General features: G+C 34.6%; 1 protein-coding gene across 9 annotated transcripts in view; it reads right to left on the bottom strand.

Annotated features, from left to right (window-relative positions):
* Positions 1-991: 991 nt before the first annotated feature.
* Positions 992-25,488, bottom strand: part of CHM (CHM Rab escort protein) — a 190,684-nt gene continuing 166,187 nt past the window's right edge. For 7 of the 9 annotated variants that reach the window (XM_028842241.2, XM_001083432.4, XM_077988259.1 and 4 more), the window contains 3 exons: positions 18,177-18,275; positions 12,624-12,784; positions 992-4,684 (listed from right to left, as the gene is read on the bottom strand). In XM_028842241.2, coding sequence (XP_028698074.2) covers positions 4,493-4,684; positions 12,624-12,784; positions 18,177-18,275 — 452 coding nt within the window. In that variant the 3' untranslated portion in view covers positions 992-4,492. Of the gene's footprint in view, positions 4,685-12,623; positions 12,785-16,676; positions 17,689-18,176; positions 18,276-25,488 lie in introns of those variants that run through there. The other 2 variants (XM_077988258.1, XM_077988257.1) reach the window with 1 other exon arrangement.

Genomic DNA, 25,488 nt, shown 5'->3' on the forward strand with positions numbered 1-25,488 from the left:
GGATCCACGTTCTAATGATTACCTGTCATACTGTCCTAGGAGTCATCATCAGAAAGAGCAGACGTGGCAACTTACACCACAAGGGTATCTCATTGCAGCCCCAAAGCTAAATTGTGCATCAATGGAAAGAAAAGTGGCCTTCAAAATGTGACTTGGGATACTAAGTGTTAAATCACTTAACCAGTATTTTTAAACAGCCATCATTAAAGAAAATTCAAACATCTGGAACCATTTTTTTTTTTTTTTAAAGTGTGAATATTGTATGAGTTTCAAGGTGCTTGAAGGATAATACAGCATTTATTTAAAAATTCAATTAATCTTATCTTTCTTAAAATTGATTAATTAATAATCTCACAGATAAACCGCCAGTTTTGAGAGTCTTGTTATCTTTTTAATTTCTCCTTACTGAGGAACTTTAGAAACTACTTGAAATTGACAAAAAGTGTCAGTCTGCTTTATTTGACTCAATAGCAAATGATAGTTTATTGAATAATTTCTGCATAAAAAGAATATCAGCAGTCTCTTGTCTGTTGCAAATGAGTTGCTGGGGACTCAAACCCCTTAAAGAAAAACATTTCAGGTTCTCATTTACCAAGCAGATATGAAACACCTTTCAGATTCTCATCATGTAAGTGAGATGTGAAACCAGTCTGCAGGCAATCAATGTACTATAAATTCATAGCCCATGCTGCACAGCCTCTAGAGCACTGATTCCAAACAGAAAAAGGTCTCATTCACCTTTGATATTGGCACTAATGTTGGCATCTAGAACAGTTTGCAAAGTAACTCACGCCCTATATTATTTCATTGCCTTTCTCACAAACTTAACACAGTTGGCAGATGCCTAAAAACAAAACCAAATATACAGCTTGACAATTAACTATTTACATACTAGACTAATATTAAAACATAAATCAGGTTAAAGGCAATCTTCAACTTCTTGGCATATATAAAAGATGTAAGTACTACAAAATATGACACCATGCCTGAAAAGGATTTAAAAGTCTTTATTTCCTTTGAAAACTTACTGTTAAAGTGTACACTTTATGAATAATCATATATTCATGCTTTTTGAAATACATATAATAAAATTAACTGAGTAAAAGATGAATTCTTCAATATCAATAGCAGTAAATAACTTATTTGCAAGAAAATTATTACAATTCCTGATGTAAAGAATCACCAACCACTATTTAGCAATTAAATTTCAACACATTTTTTGGGAACTCTTTAGGACTTTACAAAGGCTACTAAGGCTGCCAATCCAGGTAACTATGGCAGTGACAGAAGTCAATCATTAATACTGCCATTATTTTAGACAAAGGGCTGACAATCTCAAAAACTAGTTCTAGAAATTATCATCAATGTGACTATTTTAATATGGACAAATACATATTATGGGAGGTAGGGAAATTGTTATTCCATTTTCCTATAGAAAAATATATAAATTGACCTTTTATATATACACAGGTATGTATACACATACAGTGTATGTTTTTCTGAGCAGGCACACCACTAGGAAAAAATACAACAGCAACATAAGGATTAGGTATTGGTTCTCATACTGCTCACTAAACTGAATGGTATTATCATTTTTGGTTAATAAGAAGCATGCATAACTAAAAAGTTTAAATATATGAATCAAAATTCTTTAATAGCATTTTTTGAAATTTTAAATTAGCTACTGAAAATTTTCCACTATGTACAATATATTAATTTTATTAATATGACTTCAAGTTTAAGGTTTTAAAACAAAACCAAAAGATTTTTCTTTTAGATTTAAAACTATAAGAACAAATATTTATTTGCAGTAATTAGGATAGCTAAAAAGAAAGCTCTAAGAATAATTTCTGTTACATTTTGAGGCAACAGGTAATATCTAAAGTTCTTAAAGTCTTTTATCAGTCATATGATATTTTAATCATCACGAATCATGTTCAGGAACTTTTAAACATTTCAATCGTATTTAATAAATGACCTGAAAGATTCTGATGCTGGCTAATGGATGAAACAGGGTACAATAATGGACCACAAACTATCTCCTCCATTGTTCTACACATAGGCGGCTGTAGTAAGGCCAATAGAATTTTTGTGGTTATTCTAGGCCTACCCTGATTGTCTGTTTACATGAATGTGCATACTGCATTCAAGTGGCCTTAACTCTAAGACCGTAACAGTACAATATCTTTATTGGCAGAATTTACTGCAATTGTACTCAGACTCAATCGTCTCATCTACTGGAACCTTTTATAATATATTGCTGATATTCAGGGGCAAGGCCAATACCCGGTACATTAATAGCTATGTATTAAGACATTGAGTGCATATGCCCCAGCTGGGTTTCAGGAAACATGATTTGATATAAGAAAAATCGAATCCCTGTGACAAAGTAGGTTATAATGTGATCCTACTGTCCCTGATTTATGTGACATTATAAAAGAGGAAGCGAAGGAAAGGGGACTAAAGAGATGGGGAGGGGCTGTACACTGGGAGGTAGGGATAGGAGCAGCCTGAGAGGCTAGTAAGTTAAGTTCTTCCATTATTCTGGCTTGAACTACATCTGCAGTGGGTAGAAAGGTGAGGCAAGAGCTACGTTCCTTGGTTCTTTCCATTTCCCATGAATCTGTGACCTGTCACAGCTGGCTTCCTTTAAGAACATCTCTGAAACCTGGTGAGGTCAGGGACCAGCTGCAGTTGAAGTACGTAAGAACTATGTACTTTACATTGGAGCCATGGCTTCCTGACAGACAATATAGGCCAGATCTTGTGGAAAAAAACCCAAAAAAACAAAAAAACTAAGAGTGTATTTGTTTGTTTATTTACAGGCAATTGTTAAGTCTAAACTATTACTTAAAGTAGACCATCAGAGCTTGGCCATTTGAGAAAATTTAAATACAGGCAACGTCACTGTAGCTTGGTTTGCTGCCTATGTACAGCCCTAACTTCTTTTTTTTTTTTGAGACAGAGTCTTGCTCTGTCACCCAGGCTGGAGTGCAGTGGCACAATCTTGGCTCACTGCAACCTCCGCCTCCCTGGTTCAAGTGAGTCTCCTATCTCAGCCTCCAAAGTAGTTGAGATTACAGGTGCCCGCTATCACACCCAGCTAAAATTTTGTATTTTTAGTAGAGATGGGGTTTCTTCATGTTGGCCAGGCTGGTCTTAAACTCCTGACCTCAAGTGATCTGCCCGTCTCAGCCTCCCAAAGTGCTGGGATTAGAGGCAACCCTAACATTTTTATGTAGAGTGTATTTTAGGGCTTGCCAACTGTCATACACAATTTGGAGCCCTTGGTGGTTGCAGGTTTACCTACCAGAAAAGGAATATTAACAATTTATAGAGTGTTTTCCTTAGTAATATTTCAAAACCACAATTCTACTTGTTACTATTTTTACTGGTCTGTATGTAAGAATATAAAATACTAATTTTAAAAAGAAATTTTCATTTAAAAAGCTTAATGCAATAAAAATGCTGTGATCTGTTTCGTTTGTTGACTGACAACAAGCAATTATTTCCTGCATGAGACTTCTGAGATTCATCAAGTCAATGGGAAAATTCTAAAACGATTTTCTTCTGGCAAACCCATTCTAAACATGGCATTGCATTGGTCTTCATAATCATTCTCATACAGTAGGCATAGTAATACTATTTCCACTTTATATATGGAGAAACGTAGGCTCAGAAATTAAACAATTTACCACATATCATCAGAAGGACAGCCAGGATTAAATTAGGTCTGTAGACAATTAGCCTAATACTCTAGTTATTTGACAGACAGAACATCCAAATATCAATGAGCCTATCCACACATTTCCTTCCATTCTTTCACTTCTTCATTATTGACCTTTCCCAATATGTAAATAATTTACAAACAAATATCACTACTGATACTAAAAAACACTACTGACTTGTTCTTAACAATGTCTAAACACCTTTGTATTAGCATTTTCAATGCTTCTCAACATAGAAAGCAAAACAAAACAAAACAAACCTGTATTCTAAATACAGGCTTCTATCTAGATCATGATACTTTAGTTTTTCTATATGTTTTTATCATTATGTTATGATGCTCTTGTCCATAAAGAAAATATAATTCAAATAACCAAAGAAAATATGTGAGCTGGTTCTGAAAATGTGGCTTTCAAACAAAGATCCATAGTGGTAAGCAAAATTGTCCTAAGACCACGGAATTATTAACAATGCATAGGATCACTTTCATATCCACAGTTACATTCCTGAGAATCAATTGATTTATAATTTTCATCTGCTAGTCACACAAGTTTGGTATTCAAAATGAGCAAGTCAATGTGCTTTGTAAGTGTTGTGTGTTCTTGTAACGTCCTCTATAAGGAAAATCCCCTTTTGGATTTCTATTACCTATTTCGCCTTATAATTGCTGTTGCTTTCTAACATTTTTCAAACAGTCCTTCTATCAAGTAGACTCTGAGACCAGTAGAAATTTCCAAAGTTGGGTATCCAGTTCGGTGTATATCCATTATTCAGAGGACTCCTCTAGGTTTCCAAGGTTTGTGCTTTCCTTGAAAGTCTCTGAGTTAGCCTCTGGTATGGCACTGGATTCTGAAGCCTCTGGCTGTAAACCGTCTCCATCAAGGACAATGTCTTCAGGATTTGGTGGAGGGGGACAGAAATCTTCACTGGGGCAGATTTCCTGGAAAAGTGTTTCAGCCTGGCCAAGGAAGAAAAGATAAATCGTTTTTGGAAATCGGTTTAAAATCTGTGTGCATTTCTGGCATTAACTAAAAACAATTAAGTGTTATCCTTAAAATTTTCCTTAAGCAGGTTATAGTACTTTATCAGAATACATGAACTTCTATAAGTCTGTTTTCAGAATTCTGTGACTTCTCCCTTTAATTCTATACATGTATTCAGGTCAACACTTCAAGGATGGTAGTATCTCATCAGGTTCATTATCAAGTGTTCAGATTGTTGAGAACTGAAACACATTCATTCTACATATCGAAAGAAATACAATTGCCTTAATATTGCTTATATGATATCTCATAGAGACTTGATATGGTTTGGTTCTGAGTCCCCCCCCCCAAATCTCATCTCAAATTATTATCCCCACATGTTAGGGGGCGATTAGATTATGGGGGTGACTGTTCCCATGTTGTTCTTGTGATAGTGAATTCTCACAAGATCTGATGGTTTAAAAGTATTTAGCAGTTCCCCCTTTTCTCTTTCTCCTGCCAGCAAGTAAGATGTGCCTTGCTTCCCCTTCACCCTCTGACATGATTATAACTCTCCTGAGGCCTTCCCAGCCATGTGATCTTGTGAGTTAATTAAACCTTTTTTGTTTACAAATTACCTAGTCTCAGGTAGTATCTTTACGGCAGTGTAAGAGACACTAACACAGAATTGGTACCAGGAGTGGGGTACTGCTAAAAGATAACCTGAAAATGTGGAAGTGACTTTGGAATTGTGTAACAGGCAGAGGTTAGAATCGTTTGGAGGGCTCAGAAGAAGAAAGGTAAATGTGGGAAAATTTGGAACTTTCTAGAGACTTGTTGAATGGTTTTGGCCAAAATGCTGATAGTGATATGGACAATGATGTCCAGGCTGAGGTGGCCTCAGATGGAGATGAGGAACTTACTGGGAACTGGAGCAAAGGTGACTCTTGCTATGCTTTAGCGAAGAGACTAGTGGCATTTTGTCCCCACCCTAGAGATCTGTGAAACTTTGAAGTTAAGAAAGATGATTTAGGATATGTGGCAGAAGAAATTTCTAAGCAGCAAAGCATTCAAGAGGTGACCAGGCTGCTTCTGAAAGCACTCAGTCATGTGTGTTCACAAAGAGATGGTCTGATATTGGAACTTACGTTTAAAAGGGAAGCAGAGCATGAAGGTTTGGAAAATTTGCAGCCTGACCACGTGGGAGAAAATAAAAACCCATTTTCTGGGGAGGAATTCATGCTGGCTACAGCAATTTGCATAAGCAATGATGAGCTAAATGTCAATAGACAAGACAATGGGGAAAATGTCTCCAGGGCATGTCAGAGATCTTCCCTAGGAGGGAAAAACGGTTTTGTGGGCTGGGTGGGCCCCACTGCTCTGTGCAGCCCTGGAACATGATAGCCTACATCCCAGCTGCTCCAGCTCCAGCCATGGCTAAAAGGAATAAAGGTACAGCTTGAGCTGTTGCTTCAGAGGGTGCAAGCCCCAAGTGTTGCCAGCTTCCATGTGATGTTGGGCCTGAGGGTGCACAAAAGACAAGAGCTGAAGTTTGGGAGCCTCTGCAGAGATTTCAGAGGATGTTAGGAAACGCCTAGATGGCCAGGCAGAAGTCTGCTGCAGGGGTAGAGCCCTCATGGAGAACTTCTGCTAGGGCAGTGCTGAAGGGAAATGTGGGCTTGGAGCCCCCACAAAGAGTCACCACTAGAGAACTGTTTAGTGGAGCTGTAAGAAGATGGCCACTGTCCTCTAGACCCCAGAATGGTAGATCCACTGACAGCTTGCCCCATGCACCTGGAAAAGTCACAGGCACTTAATGCCAGCCTGTGAAAGCAGGCACAGTGCCTATGCCCTGCAGAGCCACAGGGTTGGAACTGCCCAAGGCTGTGGGCATCTAGCCCTTGTATCAGCATGGCCTGGATGTGAGACTTGGAGTCAAAGGAGATTTTGGAGCTTTAAGATTTAATGACTGCCTGGCCGGGTTTTGGACTTGCATGGGGCCTATGGCCCCCTTGTTTTGTCCAATTTCTCCCATTTGGAATGGGGACATTTACCCAATGCCTATACTCCATTGTATCTTGGAAGTAACTAACTTGCTTTTGATTTTACAGGTTCATAGGGGGAAGGGACTTGACTTGTCTCAGATGAGACTTTGGACATAGACTTTTGAGTTAATGCTGGAATGAGTTTTAAGACTTTGGAGGGCTGTTGGGAAGGGATGATTGGTTTTGAAATGTGAAAAGGACATGAGACTTGGGGAGGGTCAGGGGCAGAATGATATGGTTTGGCTCTGTGTCCCCACCCGAATCTCATTTGCAATTGTAATCCACAAGTATTACGGAGGGACTGGTGGGAGGTGAATGGATTATGGGGGCAGTTTTCCCCATGCTGTTCTCGTGATAGTGACTTCTCACAAGATCTGATGGTTTAAAAGTGTTTGGCAGTTCCCTCTTCGCTTTCTCTCTCCTGCCACCATGTAAGACATGCCTTGCTTCCCCTTTGCCTTCCACCATGATTTTACATTTCCTTAGGCCTCCCCAGCTATGAGGAACTGTCAGTCAATTAAACCTCTTTTGTTTATAAATTACACAGTCTCAGATAGTATCTTTATAGCAGTGTGAGGACAGACTAATACAAGCCTATATATGATACTGGTACAGTCTAATTTAGCATATAGCAATTTTAACAAGTCACTGTTCAAATGAAGAAAACGCTTCACTGTTTGTTCAACTATTTGCTTTCTGACATAATTCCCATTTCCTGGACTTTAAGGACTACAGCACTTGTTTAAGCACATGAGTTTTGAAAAGATAGCCTCAGTAAAAATACTGGCTCTACGATTTAGCAGCTATGTGATTTGGGGAATGCTTACTCAATTTCTGAGCTTTGGCTTCCTTATCTATAAAATATCAGAGATTAAGCCAACATATATGGTAGCTATTTTCATTATTACTAATAATAACATAAGTAAAAATGTCAAGATTTAAGCTGAACTTATTAGTATGACAGGGTAACAGAATAAAAAAAACTTCAAGGGTATGTTTTTGGACACGCCAATTGCTATAGACAATTTCTTTGAAGTTTTTAAATACTTAATTGACAAAAATTATTTATATTCAAGGTGTACAAGGTCATTTGATATACACTGTGTAATTATTACCACAATTAAGTTAACACGTCCATCACTACCAATAGTTACCACTGTATGTGTGTGTGTGTGTTTCTAGTAAGAATACTTAAAATCTGCTCTCTTGTCAAATTTGAATTGAAGAATTCTGTCATTTATGACAAGAAGAATGAACCCGGAGGACATTATGCTAAGTGAAATAAGCCAAGCACAGAAAGAAAAATACCATATGATCTCACTTATATGTAGAATCTAGAAAAGTTGAGGGTGGTTGCCAGGGGCTGGGGAGTGAAGAGCTGTTGGTTTAAGGGTATGAACTTTCAGTTATAAGTTCTCGGGATCTAATGTACAGCATGGTAACTATAGCTAACTGCAGTTTTTATTGTGGCTATCTGGAAATTAAACATTACAGATGCCTATCTTTGCTCTCCATCCCGGGAACTCACCATACTCCTTTGCTAGAAACACAGTCCCTGTAGAAGCGGGATCTAGGTCAGACAAAGCCATTACCTCATACTTCCGTTCCCCTAATGGTCTTTTTTGTCTTACATCTTTATCTTTACTATCTGTAAAAGTTCTCCCTCCCTTTTACACTTGGCATGCAAACAATCATCAAATTCTATCAATTTTATCTTCTATCTCTTAACTTCATCTGCTCCTTCCCCACTGACATAGCCCAGACATGCACCATCTTTCAACCAGACAACTACAATAGCCTCGGAATTGGACTGGTCTCCTTGCCTCTAGAGTCTGCCCATATAATCCATCTCCATGCCACCCTCAGATGGGTCTATGGAAAATAAAATTCTGTTTATTCAACTTTTGGCTTAAAATTCTTCAATGACTCCCCATCACCAATAGGATAAAATCCAAGATCCCTACTATAGAAAATAAAACCCTTCAGGCCTAACTTCTCTGATCTTATCAAATACCACTTCATCTAGCCTGCATCTCTCAGACTTCTTGATTTACTAATACCTGTTTATTTGTATGAAACAATACACCATACTTATTTTTTACATACTGGGCTGGTACCAATGTTATTCTTTACACCCAGAATGTTTCAATTCTACTGTCTTTGATTTAGAAGGAGAATTACTACTCATCTATTATACCCCTCTCTGTAAGGTTCTCTGACTCCGAGATTGGGCTCATTGCTCCTCTATATTATTTCTAGACTTTGGATGTATTAGTACATATAGCACACTACACTGTCATTTGTTTACATGCTTTTCTCCTTTACCTGACAGTGATTCCTCCAGGATGACAAACACTTTTAGTCAACTCGATCCTTAGTGCCTTGGCATAAAATAGAATGTCAGTAACATTTAATACAAAGTATAAATATAATAATAATAATAATTACTATAAATTCTTTTACTTCTATGCCAATTCCTCTGTGTTTGACACCTTGTCTCCCTTTTGCCTCCTTCCCACAGAATAGCTTTTACCCTTAACTCCAATCTCTGTGGCTGGATCCCACACCATATGCTTCCATACATCTTGTCATGCACCACCCGCCTCCTAAGATTAGCACCAGTTGCCAGTTGCCACACCACTCTTCTTTGTGTTCTACCTGCTTATGAAACTCCCACCTTTAGCCCATCTGCCCTGGCCCTTGTTGATGCCAATTTCCTATAGCCGGACTCCAGTCCTTCCCAAATCTCTCCTCTCTCTAACTGCTGGAACCTCTTAGGGTCAACTGCCATGCTCTGGAAAGTGTATCTAATGCTTCTTGGTCTGCTGCATTTTGTTTGCCAACTAAACCTAGTTCTAAGCACAGAATAGTTAATTGGCAACTTTTCATCCTCTTCACCTTTAAGCCAGAAGTTAGCTCAAAGGGTAAAAAATTTCAGGTGGTTAAAAAATTGGAAAGTGCTAATTATATTGTAACTTGGTGTGCTCACACTGGGATGTATGGATAGAACAAAGTGAATTATTTAAAATATTTATAAGTTTAGTTAACATACATCAACACAAAACAAAAATAAACATTTCATTAATATAGTACTTTAATGTTTTTAGGATGTAGGCCTACTCATAAGCTGAAAGTAGCATATAACACTCACTGGGTGAGTGTACAAGCACTGGGATCCAAAGGAGTTGAGTTTAATTCTTGGCTCAAGAACTTACTAGCTATGTGACCTCTGGACAAGTTATTTAGCCCCTTTAGGATGTAGCTTCCTTATCTATAAATGGGGATATCACAAATACTTATCTTGCAAGATTGTTTTGAGGACAAAATAAGATAATATATATGAGATGCCAAGGATAGAATCTGACACATAGAAAGTGCTCAAATGAATGGCAGCTACAGAAAATATGACATCTAAAATTGCCCTCTCTCTCTCAAAGGCATGAGAAAAGAAACGGTACTACAGTATGTGAACAACCTGATAGTTCAATCTATACAGCTAGCTCTCAACTTAATAATGGGCTGTGTATCAAACGTCGTAAGTGACTGGCTAATCTGTCCATAAAACCATGTTCTAAATGGAGGTTAGGTTGCCAGTCCAGCCCAACATCAGCCAATTTAACTCATTTTATACTTGAAGTAAAATACAAAGAGTATGGTACTATTTATTCTTGTTCCCATGGTAGTGACATCTCCTAGAGGGTGGGGCTCCTGAAGGAGTGAGCCATCAATGTCTTGGGAATGAGGACTATGGAACTGTCCATCAGTATGTTTGGGTAAATGGTACACAACATCTGCCAAGAAAAAGAGATATCTCAGATGTCAGTTTCAGACAAATAAAAACAAATCTGAAGCAACATAAAATACAAAAATGAGCAAGTCATAGAAAGAATCGCAACTATCACTTAGGTTGGTTTTGTGGTGACAATAGAGAATGTCTTGGAGGCCAGGACAAACAATTTGAACTTGGGGGTATTATAGACATATCACTTTATGTTTTTGGTGCATCTTCAAATCACAAATAGTTCCCTATGAACACAAGAGTGTCAAGTTTACATTACTCAACCTCTATACATTTTACAAATAAGAAAAGATGTCACCTTGCCAACTGGTAAAATGAAGTATTTCATTTGTTTTTTTAAAATAAAGAAATCTGCATGGGCTTGTGTTGTCTACATAAGCAAAGTCTAGGTGATATTCTGAGAGCCTTTATGGATAATCTTCATTTGGAAAATACCAATCACCAGAAATCGCCAATTAGTGATTGACATAATTACAGGCTGATACACAGGAATTAGCATGCAGTTTATCTGAATACACAAGCTATTTATAAATATTGTCAATGCTCTTTAAAAGTAGGCATCATAATATTTCCCCCAAAATTGATGAGACTAAAAGCTATACAACAAATTTAAAACTGCTTACATTTAATAGCATATATTAATTAGTACCAAAATTAGCACTGTGCTGTTTTCTACTGTTACAGCATGTTACCTCTGAAGATTATCTTCTTGAGAAGCAAATGACCTCATGATAAAATTATCCCTCAATTATAATCTTCTAGCATGCAGTTCGGATGTTTAGAATACATTAGTACTTGTATTATAAGCCCTTACTTAAATTTTTTTGGTTAAAAAATATTAAAGTTCATTCAGGGATAAAAATGACCTAAGCTACCTTGCTAAAAACTTGTTGGCAATTTCTACTTGCAAAAAATTAGAACATCAAAGTAAAAATGACTTGATCATTTCAAGCTATAAATGCAGATCTTCAGCCATCTTGGGTTCTTACTAAACTAATAGAATGAATGATGGATGAGAGATGGATGTGACTTTCTGCTTTTGTTTGGTGTCACTGGCTGAATATAATTATACAGGATCACCATCAGGCACTGAAGAAAATAAACAAGAATTCCAGAAAAAAACTGCAGATGTTTGTATATTCATCATAGACATAGCTTTGCTACCACGACTCAAAATTAGATTACAGGCTCAACCAGGACATTTGCTACTATAAGATCCTTGCCACTGGTAGGAACGAAAGTTCCATCTGTGGTCTTAGAACAATGTTAAATTACCCATTTATTGACTTAATGGACAGACGTGCCAGTTCTACCTGTGCAAAATTTAGAAATGTATCATCAAAAAATATTTTCTGTTTTTTTCGTCCTGTCCAGGGCAAAGAAGTATATTTATATATACATATCAATATTCAGCTTAATGGAATCATGGCTCACTTTTAGCAGCTTGTATCAGTCTGTGCCTCTTCATAGCCCTGACCAGGATGGCTATCACAAACTTCCACCTTACTTTACAACAGACCTCAGCATCAGTAATGGTAGCTCTTGGGACATGAACTTGTGTCAAAACATTAATGAAATCATGTTAACTATGTAAAACTATGCTATAACTTCTTTTCTATGATTAAAAAAATGCATTAAGACTACTGTAAAATTAATTTTATATGACTTACTAGTTACAACCTTCTTGAAATGACTGTTTATCAAGAAAAATAATTTATGTATTTCAAAATAATATACCAATGGTTCAACTGTTTAAATCAGAAACAATGTTTCTTTAGAATACTGGGCATTATAAATTCTTATTTATGAATATGTATTTTTAGCATCTTCTATCCTTATTCCCACAATGGAACTCATAAAAAAATCTCTGTAATTCAACATTTTATTCAAGAAAGTGAAAATACCTGATCCTGTATTTAAAGTATACTTAAAGTAGCTTTGTAGAAGCTACATAGAAAAAACTTTTAGGGCAAATTACAGAAATGGTATTGAGAGATGCTTTTCTAGACTTTTTTCTCCTCCCAGAGGAAAAAATATTTCCCAACCACACAAACATCCTAACACAAAACTGAGAAACATCAACAGCCTTACCTGTTTGACTGCATTATCATTTCCTAAACCACAATCTGGGCCAGAGCAGACATACACGTTGGATGGTAAATCTTTATAACAGCTCCTGCTGATGTCTGACGAATCTCTCATATTGAAGTAAAGTGCCCACAGAATTCTTGGCTTTTCTACTTGTTCATTTTCTAAACATATAAATAAATTTTATTTACATTCTAAAATACAATATGCTTGTCAATTACTACACTGTGTAGCCTATTACCGATTAAGCCATGACTAGACATTGTAGTAAATCAGAGCTTTGTATGTAAACAATCAGTAAACTTGCATCTACACACGATTTTGATGAGTAAGTTAATTAGATTTTACTCCAATCGTGCTCTTTTGGACTTCTATTACTTCTCACTAGTATCAAAGGGTTTATGATCACATTCATGCTTAAATTTTCCCTATAAAGACAGAAGACAACATAAATTGATTTCCTTATGTTTCAAATGGACAAACCAACTTGATAAACTATATAGTAATTCAATAGTATATACACATGAAATGTCTAGGATAAGCAGGAAGTGGGTCAGTAGGTTACCTAGGGCTGAAGGAAACTGGGGGCAAATGGGAGGTGATCACTAATTGGTATGACGTTTCTTTTGGGGGTGATAGAAATGTTCTAAAACTGATGGTGGTGATGTTTGGACAATTCTATAAATATACTAAGAAACACTGAATTGCACACTTCAAAAGGGTGGATCATATGGTATATGAATGATATATCGATAAAGTTATTATTACAAAAATAGTAAATATAGGATTAAAACTTTGTTGTCCTAACTCACATCCTAATGCTTTGTCTTATTGGATTAAAAAATTAATGATAACCAATAAATATCAAAAATGAAGTCATAACAGTGAATGCCATTTTGAGCATATGTTCTCTCATTTAAGAGCGTGTGTCTATTACGCGTGTTAGGCATTGAGCTAGGAGCTGGGGATACACACATGAAGTAGACTTAGTTCTTACTCTCCTCCCTTGTTTTTGGTTCCCTAATATAGGGCTTAGTACATGACAGATGCTCAGTAAATAATTTCTGAATTGATGTTATTGTATTTTCAGGTATGATCAAAGTACGATATGCTTGTAAAAAGGTCCAATGTTATTAATCTCAATGCATAAAGCCTATTTCTTGCTAATATGACAATCATTTATTTGCCTCTCCTCTTTAAAATTGTTATAATTAGATTTTCTTTGTTTGAAAACATAAAATATTGCTGTGGATACATTCATTGACTAGAGAGTTTTCTTTAGCCTGAATCTGAACAAAAGTTCAAATTTTGTACAAAAATAATAATGAATGTTTATGAAGATTGCCCAAGACCATGAAGTACCTCATGAATAATAAAGAAAATGTTAAAGGCATAATTATCTCATTAATAACTATTATTTAATTGGTAATCAATGTAGAGAAATTTTTACCTAATTGCAGTATTCAATTAACAAGAAAGCCCTATTTCCCACATCAGGATAAACAGGATTTTATTATATTTAATTTACAGTATCTCCACTATAAGAATACCAAATAAGTTATTTTCCTAGTTCATCCTGAATAATCCATAATTATTAGTGGAATAGGATGAAGAAACTCTGAGTGGAAGAAGTGATCTCCTCAGCTGCCCCTTTCTAGTGCCAAGATCTATGAGTCGTCTAAGATATCACTAACTTCATGTAGGAACATATTAGGTGGTTAAATCTATTGACAAAATAAAGGAACATAAGGAATTCATATTTTATAGCTAACACCATATGGCTCTTAGTAAACTGATTAGTGAGTTTAGTCACACAAATCTTATGGGAAGGTACTTAAATGTATCTCCTATGATTTGGTATACCAGACTTGGGGAGCACTGCTAACAAGTGGGCTAAGGTCTGGAAAGTCTTTAATATTGCCCAGCCCATTTCTAAGCATATACTAGGAGAGTTTATCTTGTATCTCATTAAAGATCCAGCTCAAAGGAACACTCCACTTAATAAAAGCTGGAGGAAACGAATAATCCAATAGATTTAAACTAATTTTATAGAGGTTGAAACTTTGAAAAGAAACCATGAGGAAGGTGAAAAACTGACACAGACTGAAGATAAATGCTCTGGATACAAGGGCATTATCAGGCTTTGACCTTAAAACCTTAAAGAGATATATAACTGCTTCATCTTTCTTTGAGGTCAGCTGGAAGGCAAAGAGATAGCTGGAAAAATAACATGCAGTTCTGAAGTGCAGAACTGTCAAAAAATATTAAAGTTGCTGAGCTTTGGCTAGGAGTGCATCACAAGTTGCCGGTGGTAGAACTGGTTTTCTGCAGTAGCTCATTTCATTCAATTTGATAGTAAGAAGGACTAAAGATGTAATAGGCAATTTGGAATAGGATGTTGGGCAAATTAAACTGGAGTAAGTGTAGAATAGGGTAGGTAGAAGAAAAGCAACTATAGCACAACAACAACAACAAAGCAAGAAATGGTGTCTACAGTTGCATGCCGTGTTTAGGGATAGAGTAAACTATGTTGGTAATACCGGCAGAGTGGTGGAGACTGTCATAGGGGCACATGTATACATATGTAACAAACCTGCACGTTGTGCACATGTACCCTAGAACTTAAAGTATAATAATAATTAAAAAAAATGTGCAAAGGCAATGAATAGATATTTCTCCAGAGAAGATAGACAGATGGCCAATAAGCTCTTGAAAAGATGTTGAACATCACTAATCATTGGGGGAGAAGCAAAGCAAGACTACAATGAGATACTACTTCACACGTACTAGGATGGCTATTATACAGATTTTTTTTCTAAAAGGTGACTAGGCTGACTTTCACCGAGGATTATGAAGCACAGAGAATGTAGAATTCAAACACAAACATAAAGAAAATAAGCCCAAATAATGTTATTCCTTTGGTACACGTTTTAAACTACAATATTTACAATGCAGTAAAGCATAAGGTATTACATGAATGTCAAATAATCAAAACATAATACTACAAGCCATCAATCTGTGAAAATAGGGGCTTCTGCTACAGAGAAGAATGTGCTTTAAAGTATTAAAAGTTCATATTGCTCATAAAGTTCCTTCTTCCTCATTTAGGCAGGAAAATGAATTGAGTTCTCTTCTCCAGGTGACTTTGCCTCTTTGACCTGCCATGGCCCAGTGCTCACTTTATCTGGTGATTCATTTTCAATAACTCCAACAGTATTTGTTCTGACATTTTAATTAAAATATGACCACTACCTCATCCTGATGATAAAAAGGCCCATGTGGCAGTGAAAACTAGCTTTTCAGTGCCTCAGTGCACCTGAGGACCCCTCTGAGCACATAGTTCTTACCAAAGAATTCCTCTCAGGTTCTAAACAATACATCATTTCAAAAATGGGATCACTTTAACTATTAAGATTAATGTTTAAAAATCTAAAATGGATAGAGGATGCTAAGTAATGAACATGTAATATCCCCCAGCTGGATATTTTTTTAAAGAAAATTAAATGCATTTAAAAAGTGAAGAGTAATGATATGATTCATATTTAGTGCATTAAGACTACCACACAATGAAGTTACAACATAATAATTATTTAAAATTTCAGAAATAATTAAGAAACTCAGGGTTTCTACACAAAGTATAGTTGTAATTAAAGCCAAAAGAAAAAACTATGACTCCATATTAGATTTAGGAATATTATCATGTGTTTTACCTTGGCAATCAAATTTTTAATAATCCAAACACTTGTATGATACTTTCCAATAAAGAAAACATATAAGCAATTTACAAATTAATAAATTATAACTAAAATAATTTAATTTTTAAATTAACTCCCAAACTAAAGTGAAGTTTTCAAATACTTTATTTGGATAGCTCCCAAAAAACATAATTGATATTAGCCCCTGAGAACATAACAGGTTCATTATGTTAAGTGAAATAAGCCAGGCACAGAAAGACAAACTTAATGTGTTCTCACTCATTTGTGGGAGCTAAAAATTAAAACAATGTAATTCATGGAGATAGAGTGTACGATGATGGTTATCAGAGGCTGGGATGGGTAATGGAGAAGGAAGAGGGAAAAGTGGGGATGGTTAAAGGGTGCAAAACATAAACAGAACAAATAAGATCTAGCATTTGATAGCACAACAGGGTGAGTACAGTCATTTACAGTGAACTTTAAAGTAACTAAAAGAGTATAACTAGAATGACTGTAACACTGAGAAATGATAAATGCTTAAAGTGACGGGTATCCCATTTACCATGATGTGATTACTCCACATTGCATGCCTGTATCAATATATCTCATGTACCCAATAAATATACACACCTAGTATGTACCCATAAAATTAAAAAAACTAAAGAACAGCTTGTCTTCTCATGTAAATAAACCCCCCTCTATGCACTATCTCTGCATTAAGAAAATAAGCAACCCACATAGGAAATGAGCTGCAAGGAAACAGAATAGGTATGAGTAAATAAATGGTTGCATGAACAAAAGTGACATGCAAAAAAAGACATATAAATCAATGGAAGAAAATGATCAAGATTCAAGTGCACATGCAAATCCTATAATAAAAATCACCTTCACGTCATATAAGAGAAAATTCAAAAGGCTTCTTTTATCATTTACACAGAAAATATGCCATATTTTCTCCATTCATAGCTGCAAGTGCTACCCTATTATATAGGGGGAAAATTTTAAAATGTGTTTCCCCTATGAATAAGTAGCATATACACTTTTGGGAGTTAAATATTTATTAAATCACTAGTACATTATGTATTAAAAGACTATTAGAGGCCGGATGCAGTGGCTCACGCCTGTAATTCCAGAACTTTGGGAGGCCGAGGTGGGCGGATCACCTGAGGTCAGGAGTTCCAGACCACCCTGGCCAACATGGGAAAACCCGTCTCTACTACAAATACAAAAATCATCTGGGTGTGGTGGCACTCGCCTGTAGTCCCAGCTACTCAGGAGGCTGAGGTAGGAGAATTGCTTGAACCTGGGAGGTGGAGGCTGCAGTGAGCCAAGATCACGCCACTGCACTCCAACCTGGGCGACAGAGTAAGACTCTGTCTCAAAAGGAAAAAAAAAAAAAAAGACTATTAGATAGGAAAGGATTTCTACATCTGCCAATTAATATTTTAATCTATTACTTGGATCTTTTTTCCTTAAAGGAAGATACATTTTTCTGAAAAAGGAATATATGCTTTCTGTACAATACTTGTAAAATAAAGAAAATTATAAGGAAAATGGCCCATAATCCCACCAAAATTTTCTAACAATCCTTTTTCTGTGTAACTATAAATATAAATATATATTTTTGTGCTTAATTATGCTTTTTTGTGTGTGTATGATGCATATATTTCCTTTAACATTGTAGAGTGAACATTTTCCTACATGTTTAGGCAGACACTATGCTTAACCATCTTACCAAAACATGTGAATTGTTGTTAAATACATCACATTTCAGTTTAGGTTGCAGAAACTTTCATGATATATCTAAGAAGATTATGATGGTTACATTACCCTTCCATCATGAGTCAATTATTTTTCTTACCTATCTCCATTTCAGTATATGGAATAAACAACTTCTGCACAACTGGTTCTAAATCTTCTCTTGCTGTTTTAGAAGATGTGCAAGTCAAATGAACCAAATCTGTTTAAAAAAAAAAAAAAGTTTGAGTTCCTTCTCATCACAAATCTATTTTACTCATACTTAAGGCATGAAGCTGGTATTATGGATAATAGAGAGCTGAGCAAGTCATGGTAGTTACAACATATGTTAACTAAGAGCTAAAAGAAGTACCCAAGAAGAACCAGTTGATGTTAATTTGATAAAACAGAGTAGAAAATCTTAGACATCATTTATTCACAGAAAAGAGCTTGTTATAACTTACGACATTCCTAAAGATTAACTGGGTAAAGAAAGGCTGAAAGTGAGGTATGTATTTACCTAAGAGAACACACTTCATACACCGCAGACAGAAAAATCCATTTATACATGTTTGCTGATAAGTTAACAACACATCATCTATGAATTACAGGGTTCTCTAAAAACCTTTTGGGAGAACACTGCTGATTTAGTTACAATCACATATACTTGAAAGCACATAAAACGGCATAGGTTAAAACAGTCTATAATATTTTCAGGAATTTCAAATTACTTTCCTTTTGCATTTACAGAGTTATGGGGCCTGAAACCTGTAGAATGTTTATGTTAGAGAAAATCATGTACAAAAAAGGCCCTTCACGGAAGTAAAATATTGTAGCCTAACTCCGTTAAAACTCCTACAGGCCTATGCACAAAAGGTGAAGAAAGAATACAGTTCTGTGTTTTGCAATAAAGGAGTAAGGGGATCTCCAAATGAAAGAAGTTCTTGTGGTCCTGTTATTTGGGATGAGATACAATAATAGCAGAAAGAATATATTAGAGAACAGTAAGTACTGAGAAATTTCTCCTCCCACTATATTAGTAGGGGGAGAAAGATACACCCACTTCTTTTCCAAGAGTTTCAGACTAGTAGAATTTTTTTTTTAAACTCCAGGAAGACAGTTCAAATTTTATCATGAAAGCCAACATCAGAATAAGATTCACATTATCAAAATTCATTCCATATTCAACTATTCTAAAATATATCTAAGCATAAATTGAGGGACTCTAATAACCATGGAACTAAAATCAAATTTTGTAGCTTTTTCCCTCCCAGGCCCACCAAAGGAAGTGATATTTTAGGATGGTTCCTGAATTACTCAAGGCCTAATAATAGGTCTACCTTATTTAAGCATTATTTTTACATGAATTTAACAATGATTCTCATTGGTTCTGGGATACTGTAGGATGTATAGTACTAATTATTTCCAAAGATATAATGAGCATCATAACAAAAATTATTTTGGTTAACTTTTTTCAAATGCTGTATAGCATTAGTGGGGATAAGACTTAATCCTCCTACATAATTACTGAATTAAACAGGGTATGCAATTACGAAGGTCAGCAATCCATATGAGAGAACCTATCCTGTCTCTTATTTCAAAATCTCATGAAATATAAATGCTCATGCCAAAGTTCTCAATTTTCCAGTTTTTTGTTTGTTTATGTTTATTAGGGAAAAAGCAGATGAACCTGGATATAAATAAGTATATTTTGAAAAATATCTTAATGGCTAAACTATTGGTTCTGTTAAACAGGACATATATTTTAAAGAGATACACTTAATATATCATCATATTTCTTACCAACATAACAGAGAGTTCAGGTTATGCTAGGAAAAATGTCTAGTAGTGAAGTGTAAGATTATCATCTCATGATTAATGAGTTTTATAACAATTCTTACAAAGACATTAATAAGCTGAATTCGAATCCCTATACCTTGACTTTGCTTAGAGGCTACATTGTTAATTGATCTATTAATATGAATTTAAGGTATGAATAACTATTTTTTCCCCTATCCTTCCTACTTTTCCTGCTACCTAGGTCACCTTCTAGTATAGATCACTGAATTCATTTTGGTTCTCTTCAAATCAGAGATTGCTGATTGTGCTATTTGTAAAATTCAATGATTCCCAACATTTGTTTATTAATCTTAATATATCTTGTAAGTCCTTTGCAGGGGCAAGCTTTAGAGTCGATTTTTCTCCTTTTTGTTAAATACAACTTTTACTTAAAGTGGGTATTCAATAAATGTTTGTTAATTATAATTTGTCTCACTGTCACGGACAAACATTAAGTATTCTTGTGCTTAAATAGATATGCATTCCTATACCAATAGATCTATGTGTACATATTCATGGGGAAATTCTGATTAGTTTCTTGTATAAAATGTGGGAAATTATCTGATTTACCAGGAAAGAGGAAAGGGAAGTACCAATTGGTAATCTCAAATTATTTAAATCTGTCTGAGAAATGCTTATAAACACATTAAGATATATCTATAAAATTCTCAAAATACATTTAAAAGAATATCTAGAGTTGACTGAACAACTAACATGCATGTGTCAGACACTATTATGTTACAAGTATTATACCATATTACGAGCATATATAGCATGTTACAAGTATTATTTCACTTTACCTGTGCAACAGCAAACTGTTATTCTCATTTTACAGATGAGACAACAGAGGGATGGGGGGTTACACAGATTTCCTAAAGTCATGCAATTAGCACAAGGAAGAATTGGGACACAGAGCTGGAATTGAAGCCCATATGGTCTGCCTGCAGAGTGTCTGCCCTTAGTCACTAAATTATATTATGTGATTCTATCCTGCAGAAGGCACAGTCAGTCACTTAAGTCAGCAGCATTCAAACAGGGATGTGTGTGAGGGTACAAGAGGACTTTTCACAAGTTATATCACCTATAAGGGGGTTCTCATACAGATGCTCAGCTCCACCTCTCCTACTTCATTCAGTGACACATTTCAACAAATTTTACTTATTCTGTTTAATATTTACCAAAACTGTAATATATTTAAGACAGATTAATTCTGTAGAAATAATAATTGCACTAATTACTAAATCCAGAAGAAAATTTTAGATAATTAGGAGCTTATTGCCCTAGAAAGTTTCAAAACAATTCTATTTGCATTTATTTTTTAAATAGGTGATGGATATCAAAGATCCCTGGTACTTAGATTCCACTGAATACATTTAAATGAGTAATGTTATAGTTTTACTATAAGTCAATATTTATGATGTTAGAAATTATATTCTTTGCAATTATTTGACTCTTCTGATGAAAAACCGTGTATGTCAACTTGTAAAGTGTTCAAGGGATAAATGAGCAAAAAGTCTGAAGACCTTAAGGATATAAGGTAAACTCAAAACCAAACATGTAAAACATGTTATCACATTTCTACTAAAATTCAATTATGTAAAATTCTTCTTTGCATCTTTGTGACTTTAATTCTTCTCCAAATAATTAACTTGCTCAATACAGGCCAACAACGACCACCAGTTAGATCACGCAGGGCAAATGCTTTCCTAAAAGTATTACATTTCATTAGTACCAATTGACAACTATTGCTAAGATTGTGGAAGATGCAATACAAGTGGAAACATTTCCCACAGGCACCATGTGAGATTGTAACTGAACAAAAAAAAATTTAAATCCTAACTCTATCTTTTTATAAATTATGCTCCTTTGACTTCATTTAGCAACTGCTTAAAGGCTTAATGAGCTAAAAATGGCCAAAGACTTAATGAAAACATGTATTTCCTATCACAATCCCTCTTTTGGCAATATACTTGATTTGTATTGGCATTAAAGAAATCTTAGTGCAAAGTAAGTCTTAATTTAGAAGTGAGAAGTAACTCAACACAAAACTAGAAATAACAACACACTTTTAGTTCTCCAAAACTGCCTTTGGAATGCTGATCGCTCTTACGAGTTGTTTTGAAACACATAAGAAGTAGGATTTCTACTCAGAATATGCACAAGTATAATAATGAGCACATTTAAAAGCAACAAGTCCAATGTACAGTAGCAGAGTGACATAGTATAGGATGATTACATGGGTCTGGTATTCACTTCAGCTCTCTATATCTACTTGGCCAAGTCAGTTCTTCTCTCTGGCTTCAGTGTCCTTGTAATTAAAATGAAGGGGTACAATTAGTCCATCTATAAGACCTCTTCTAGTCTCAAGTTTACGAAAGTAATTCCTTACTCACCAGCTACGATTCTTTCAATGATGACAGATTTTAAATCAAAATGGATGGCATTACAAATGTGAATGTAAAACCTAAGTAAATGTTTGCTGTAAAAGGCAGGAAATCTATTCCTCAAGCTTCTGAGGTTACCACATATAGCAGTCATTCACTCTATACAAGCAGGCAAAATTGTTCCAAATGCATTTAAAGAATCTTTATTTATAGGCTAGTCAGCAAGTAGGCTTTGTTGTGCAACCTAACTAGAAATATGTAATGAATTTACATAGAGATCAATGTGGCTGGTAACATATCTTTCATATAACTATAAAGGCCACATGTAATTTATGTAATAAAGCACAAATGAGGATATGACTGTATCAATAAAACAGAGAAGCTCAGACACACTTTCTCTATGGTAGCAAGTAAGGAAATGAGTTTGATGACATATGACACACAATTTAATTTTTAAATTCTACTATGAAAAAGTCTATAGTCAACTTATACTTTCTCAGTAGAATTTAAGAAAAAAAATCCAGAACGTCACCTTAAGATCAGGAAGAAAAATTAGTTTACGTATAATAAAATCAAATCTTTGTCTTGTGACAAAACTAATAATAATAATTTGAAATGTCATATTTTCAAAAAGCAAACGAAAAAGGCACTGATAATTGTTTTAAATCAGTATCTAACTCATTTTTATAAAAGGTATATAGCACTTTAAAAATAGGGTCACAAAAGCAGAAAAAGTATATAAACCAGTATCTGCATGAAATTCTGTGTTATTATGTATATCACATATATATTTCACGTTATATATTCACAAATATATAATCATATCACAGATAAATAACATCCTGTAACATCAAGTCCCAGAATAAAATAGCTGTTATTGCCTGATTAGTATGTATGAAAAAAATTCAAAATGTCTAGTGTATGAGTAAATACTGCAAAGAACATGAAAATGAACGTCAAATGGAAGGGTTGCAAAGATAATGTTTTGTTCATTTACAAATGACTTTAAAAGAAAGTAAATCTCATATTAAATTCACTTAGGATATAAGATGAATAGAAATAAATATATTAGGTATGTCCTGAAAGATGAACTCTGTGAAAAAAAATATGGCTTGTTTAGCTTTGAAAAACACAATAAACAAATACATTTCAGTTATTTAACAATCTCAGTAACCTGAACCAAATTAGCTGAGGGGAGGAAAATTTAAGCGGACTTTAGATTTTACAAAACGTAACTCTACTACTTTAAAAACAGATGCAAAAACGAGGCTAACCCAAAGTTGCTTAGAAAAATGCCTACATTACTGGGTAACCATGATTTCCTATCAGTCTATCAATATATCGGCTTAAGTAACATTGATACTAATAACAGTCCTGAGGTAGATACTATCATTATTCCTATTTCACAGATAGGAAAGCTGAGGCACAGAGAAATTAAGTAACTTGCCTAAGGTTAGTCAAGTAGTTAGTAAAAACTGGGATTTGAACCCAGCCTATGTTCTCCACCACTATACGGACTGTGTTAATGAAATGTATCTCCCTTGTTTAGTGAACTATTTATTTGCCTTTCAAGAACCTTTCATATATACTATTTCCATATCTGTAAAGGTAAACTTCAGTGGTATACTTATGGTTTTACAAATTCTAAATCAAACCAAATTTAAGGCAATGTGACATCTATGAAAAGTCATTAAAGAGAATAAAAAGTATAAGTGAACTCTGAGATAGTTTTATGTCTTAAGCACATTCTTGAGCACACACTTAAGACTACATACAATATAGCATTTGCATAGCACAGGATTAAAAATAAAAAGCGTAAAAAGTGTGACTTGTATAAAGACAAAAGTGGCTGAGAAGTTGAAAACACTGAGAATTATACATTCTACCTTATTACATGACATCTAAAACATTAAGATTTAATGTTTTATATATTATACACCACTGAAAGTGACAATAATTAAATAATATTTAATATAAAGTGCCACAGTATTAGTCAAACCTGATTAGTCGACACTAAAAATTTGCAAATTTCTACCCCGTGCTCAATGGGAAGAAAGTAAAAGCTTGTGCTGATTTAAGAATGGATAAATTTGGGTAGTAGATACTGAAGAGAAGTAAAGATAAAATGAGTATCAGAATTAGTTAACAAGTGAATACTTAATATGTACTTAAAGACAACATAAAACCTTCATAGTTAAGAGTAGAGTACCTGTGACAAATTTAAACTTCCTCATCTACTTGGATTTATGTGGGGAAAATAATACCTTTAAAATCAGTAATATTTTTCAAAGAAAAACACATCTTCATATATAGATTGTTATGGCTAATGAATAATGGACATACTAGATTAGACATAAATGAAATCCAGTGTTTAAAACTACAAAAAGGCTTAAATTTTTACTGAAGAATTCCCATAATTTCTCTAAAAGCCATAATTTTGTAATAAGTATGTCTAAGTTAATTTGCTTGTGAATAACATATCTTTAAAATACATTCTTTGTTAAACAACTGAACTCTAAATCATCAAAGTTTACATCATTTACTTTCTATAAATTTCATTTTATAAACTTTGAGGTATGGGTACAAGTCACAAAGTCTCATTGGTCTATATTTTGATTATATTTGATTTATTCAAGTATAACTACATCAGTTACAGTACTTGCCAATATTTGTCAAATGATTCTTCCGACAGGAAGAACAGTAAGTTTATTTCATGATTTCATTATTACAGCATCAAGTTTTAGGGCAAGGAAGGCACTTGGTTCCACTCATTTAGCAATACTGATTACATGTCTGCCACTTATACAATGGAACCAAAGTTTAAATGTATAGATGTGTTTGTCCACTTATTTTAAGTAACCGTTTGAAGAGAAAATAAGTCACAACAAAATCCATTTCAAGTTAGTGATTTTTTTAAAATATAAAATTTACATTTAAAATTTATTCTTCTTAAACACTATTTTATTGTTTGATTTCTACAAAACCATGATCAAATGGATGATCGCAAACATTTCAACAACATAATTACTACAAATATGAGAATTCCACCACATAGCTAATGTAAACATATATAAATAACACCATTCAGATAGAATGGTAAAAAGTCTTCCACCAAGAATTCTAATTGAAACAAATTCTTTTGAATATACATTTCTTTCCAATTGAGTAATTTCAAATTCCACACATCCTTCCCCCCCAAAAGTGAGATGTTAT

Source organism: Macaca mulatta, chromosome X (assembly GCF_049350105.2).
Source record: "Macaca mulatta isolate MMU2019108-1 chromosome X, T2T-MMU8v2.0, whole genome shotgun sequence".
NCBI classification, from domain to species: domain Eukaryota; kingdom Metazoa; phylum Chordata; class Mammalia; order Primates; family Cercopithecidae; genus Macaca; species Macaca mulatta.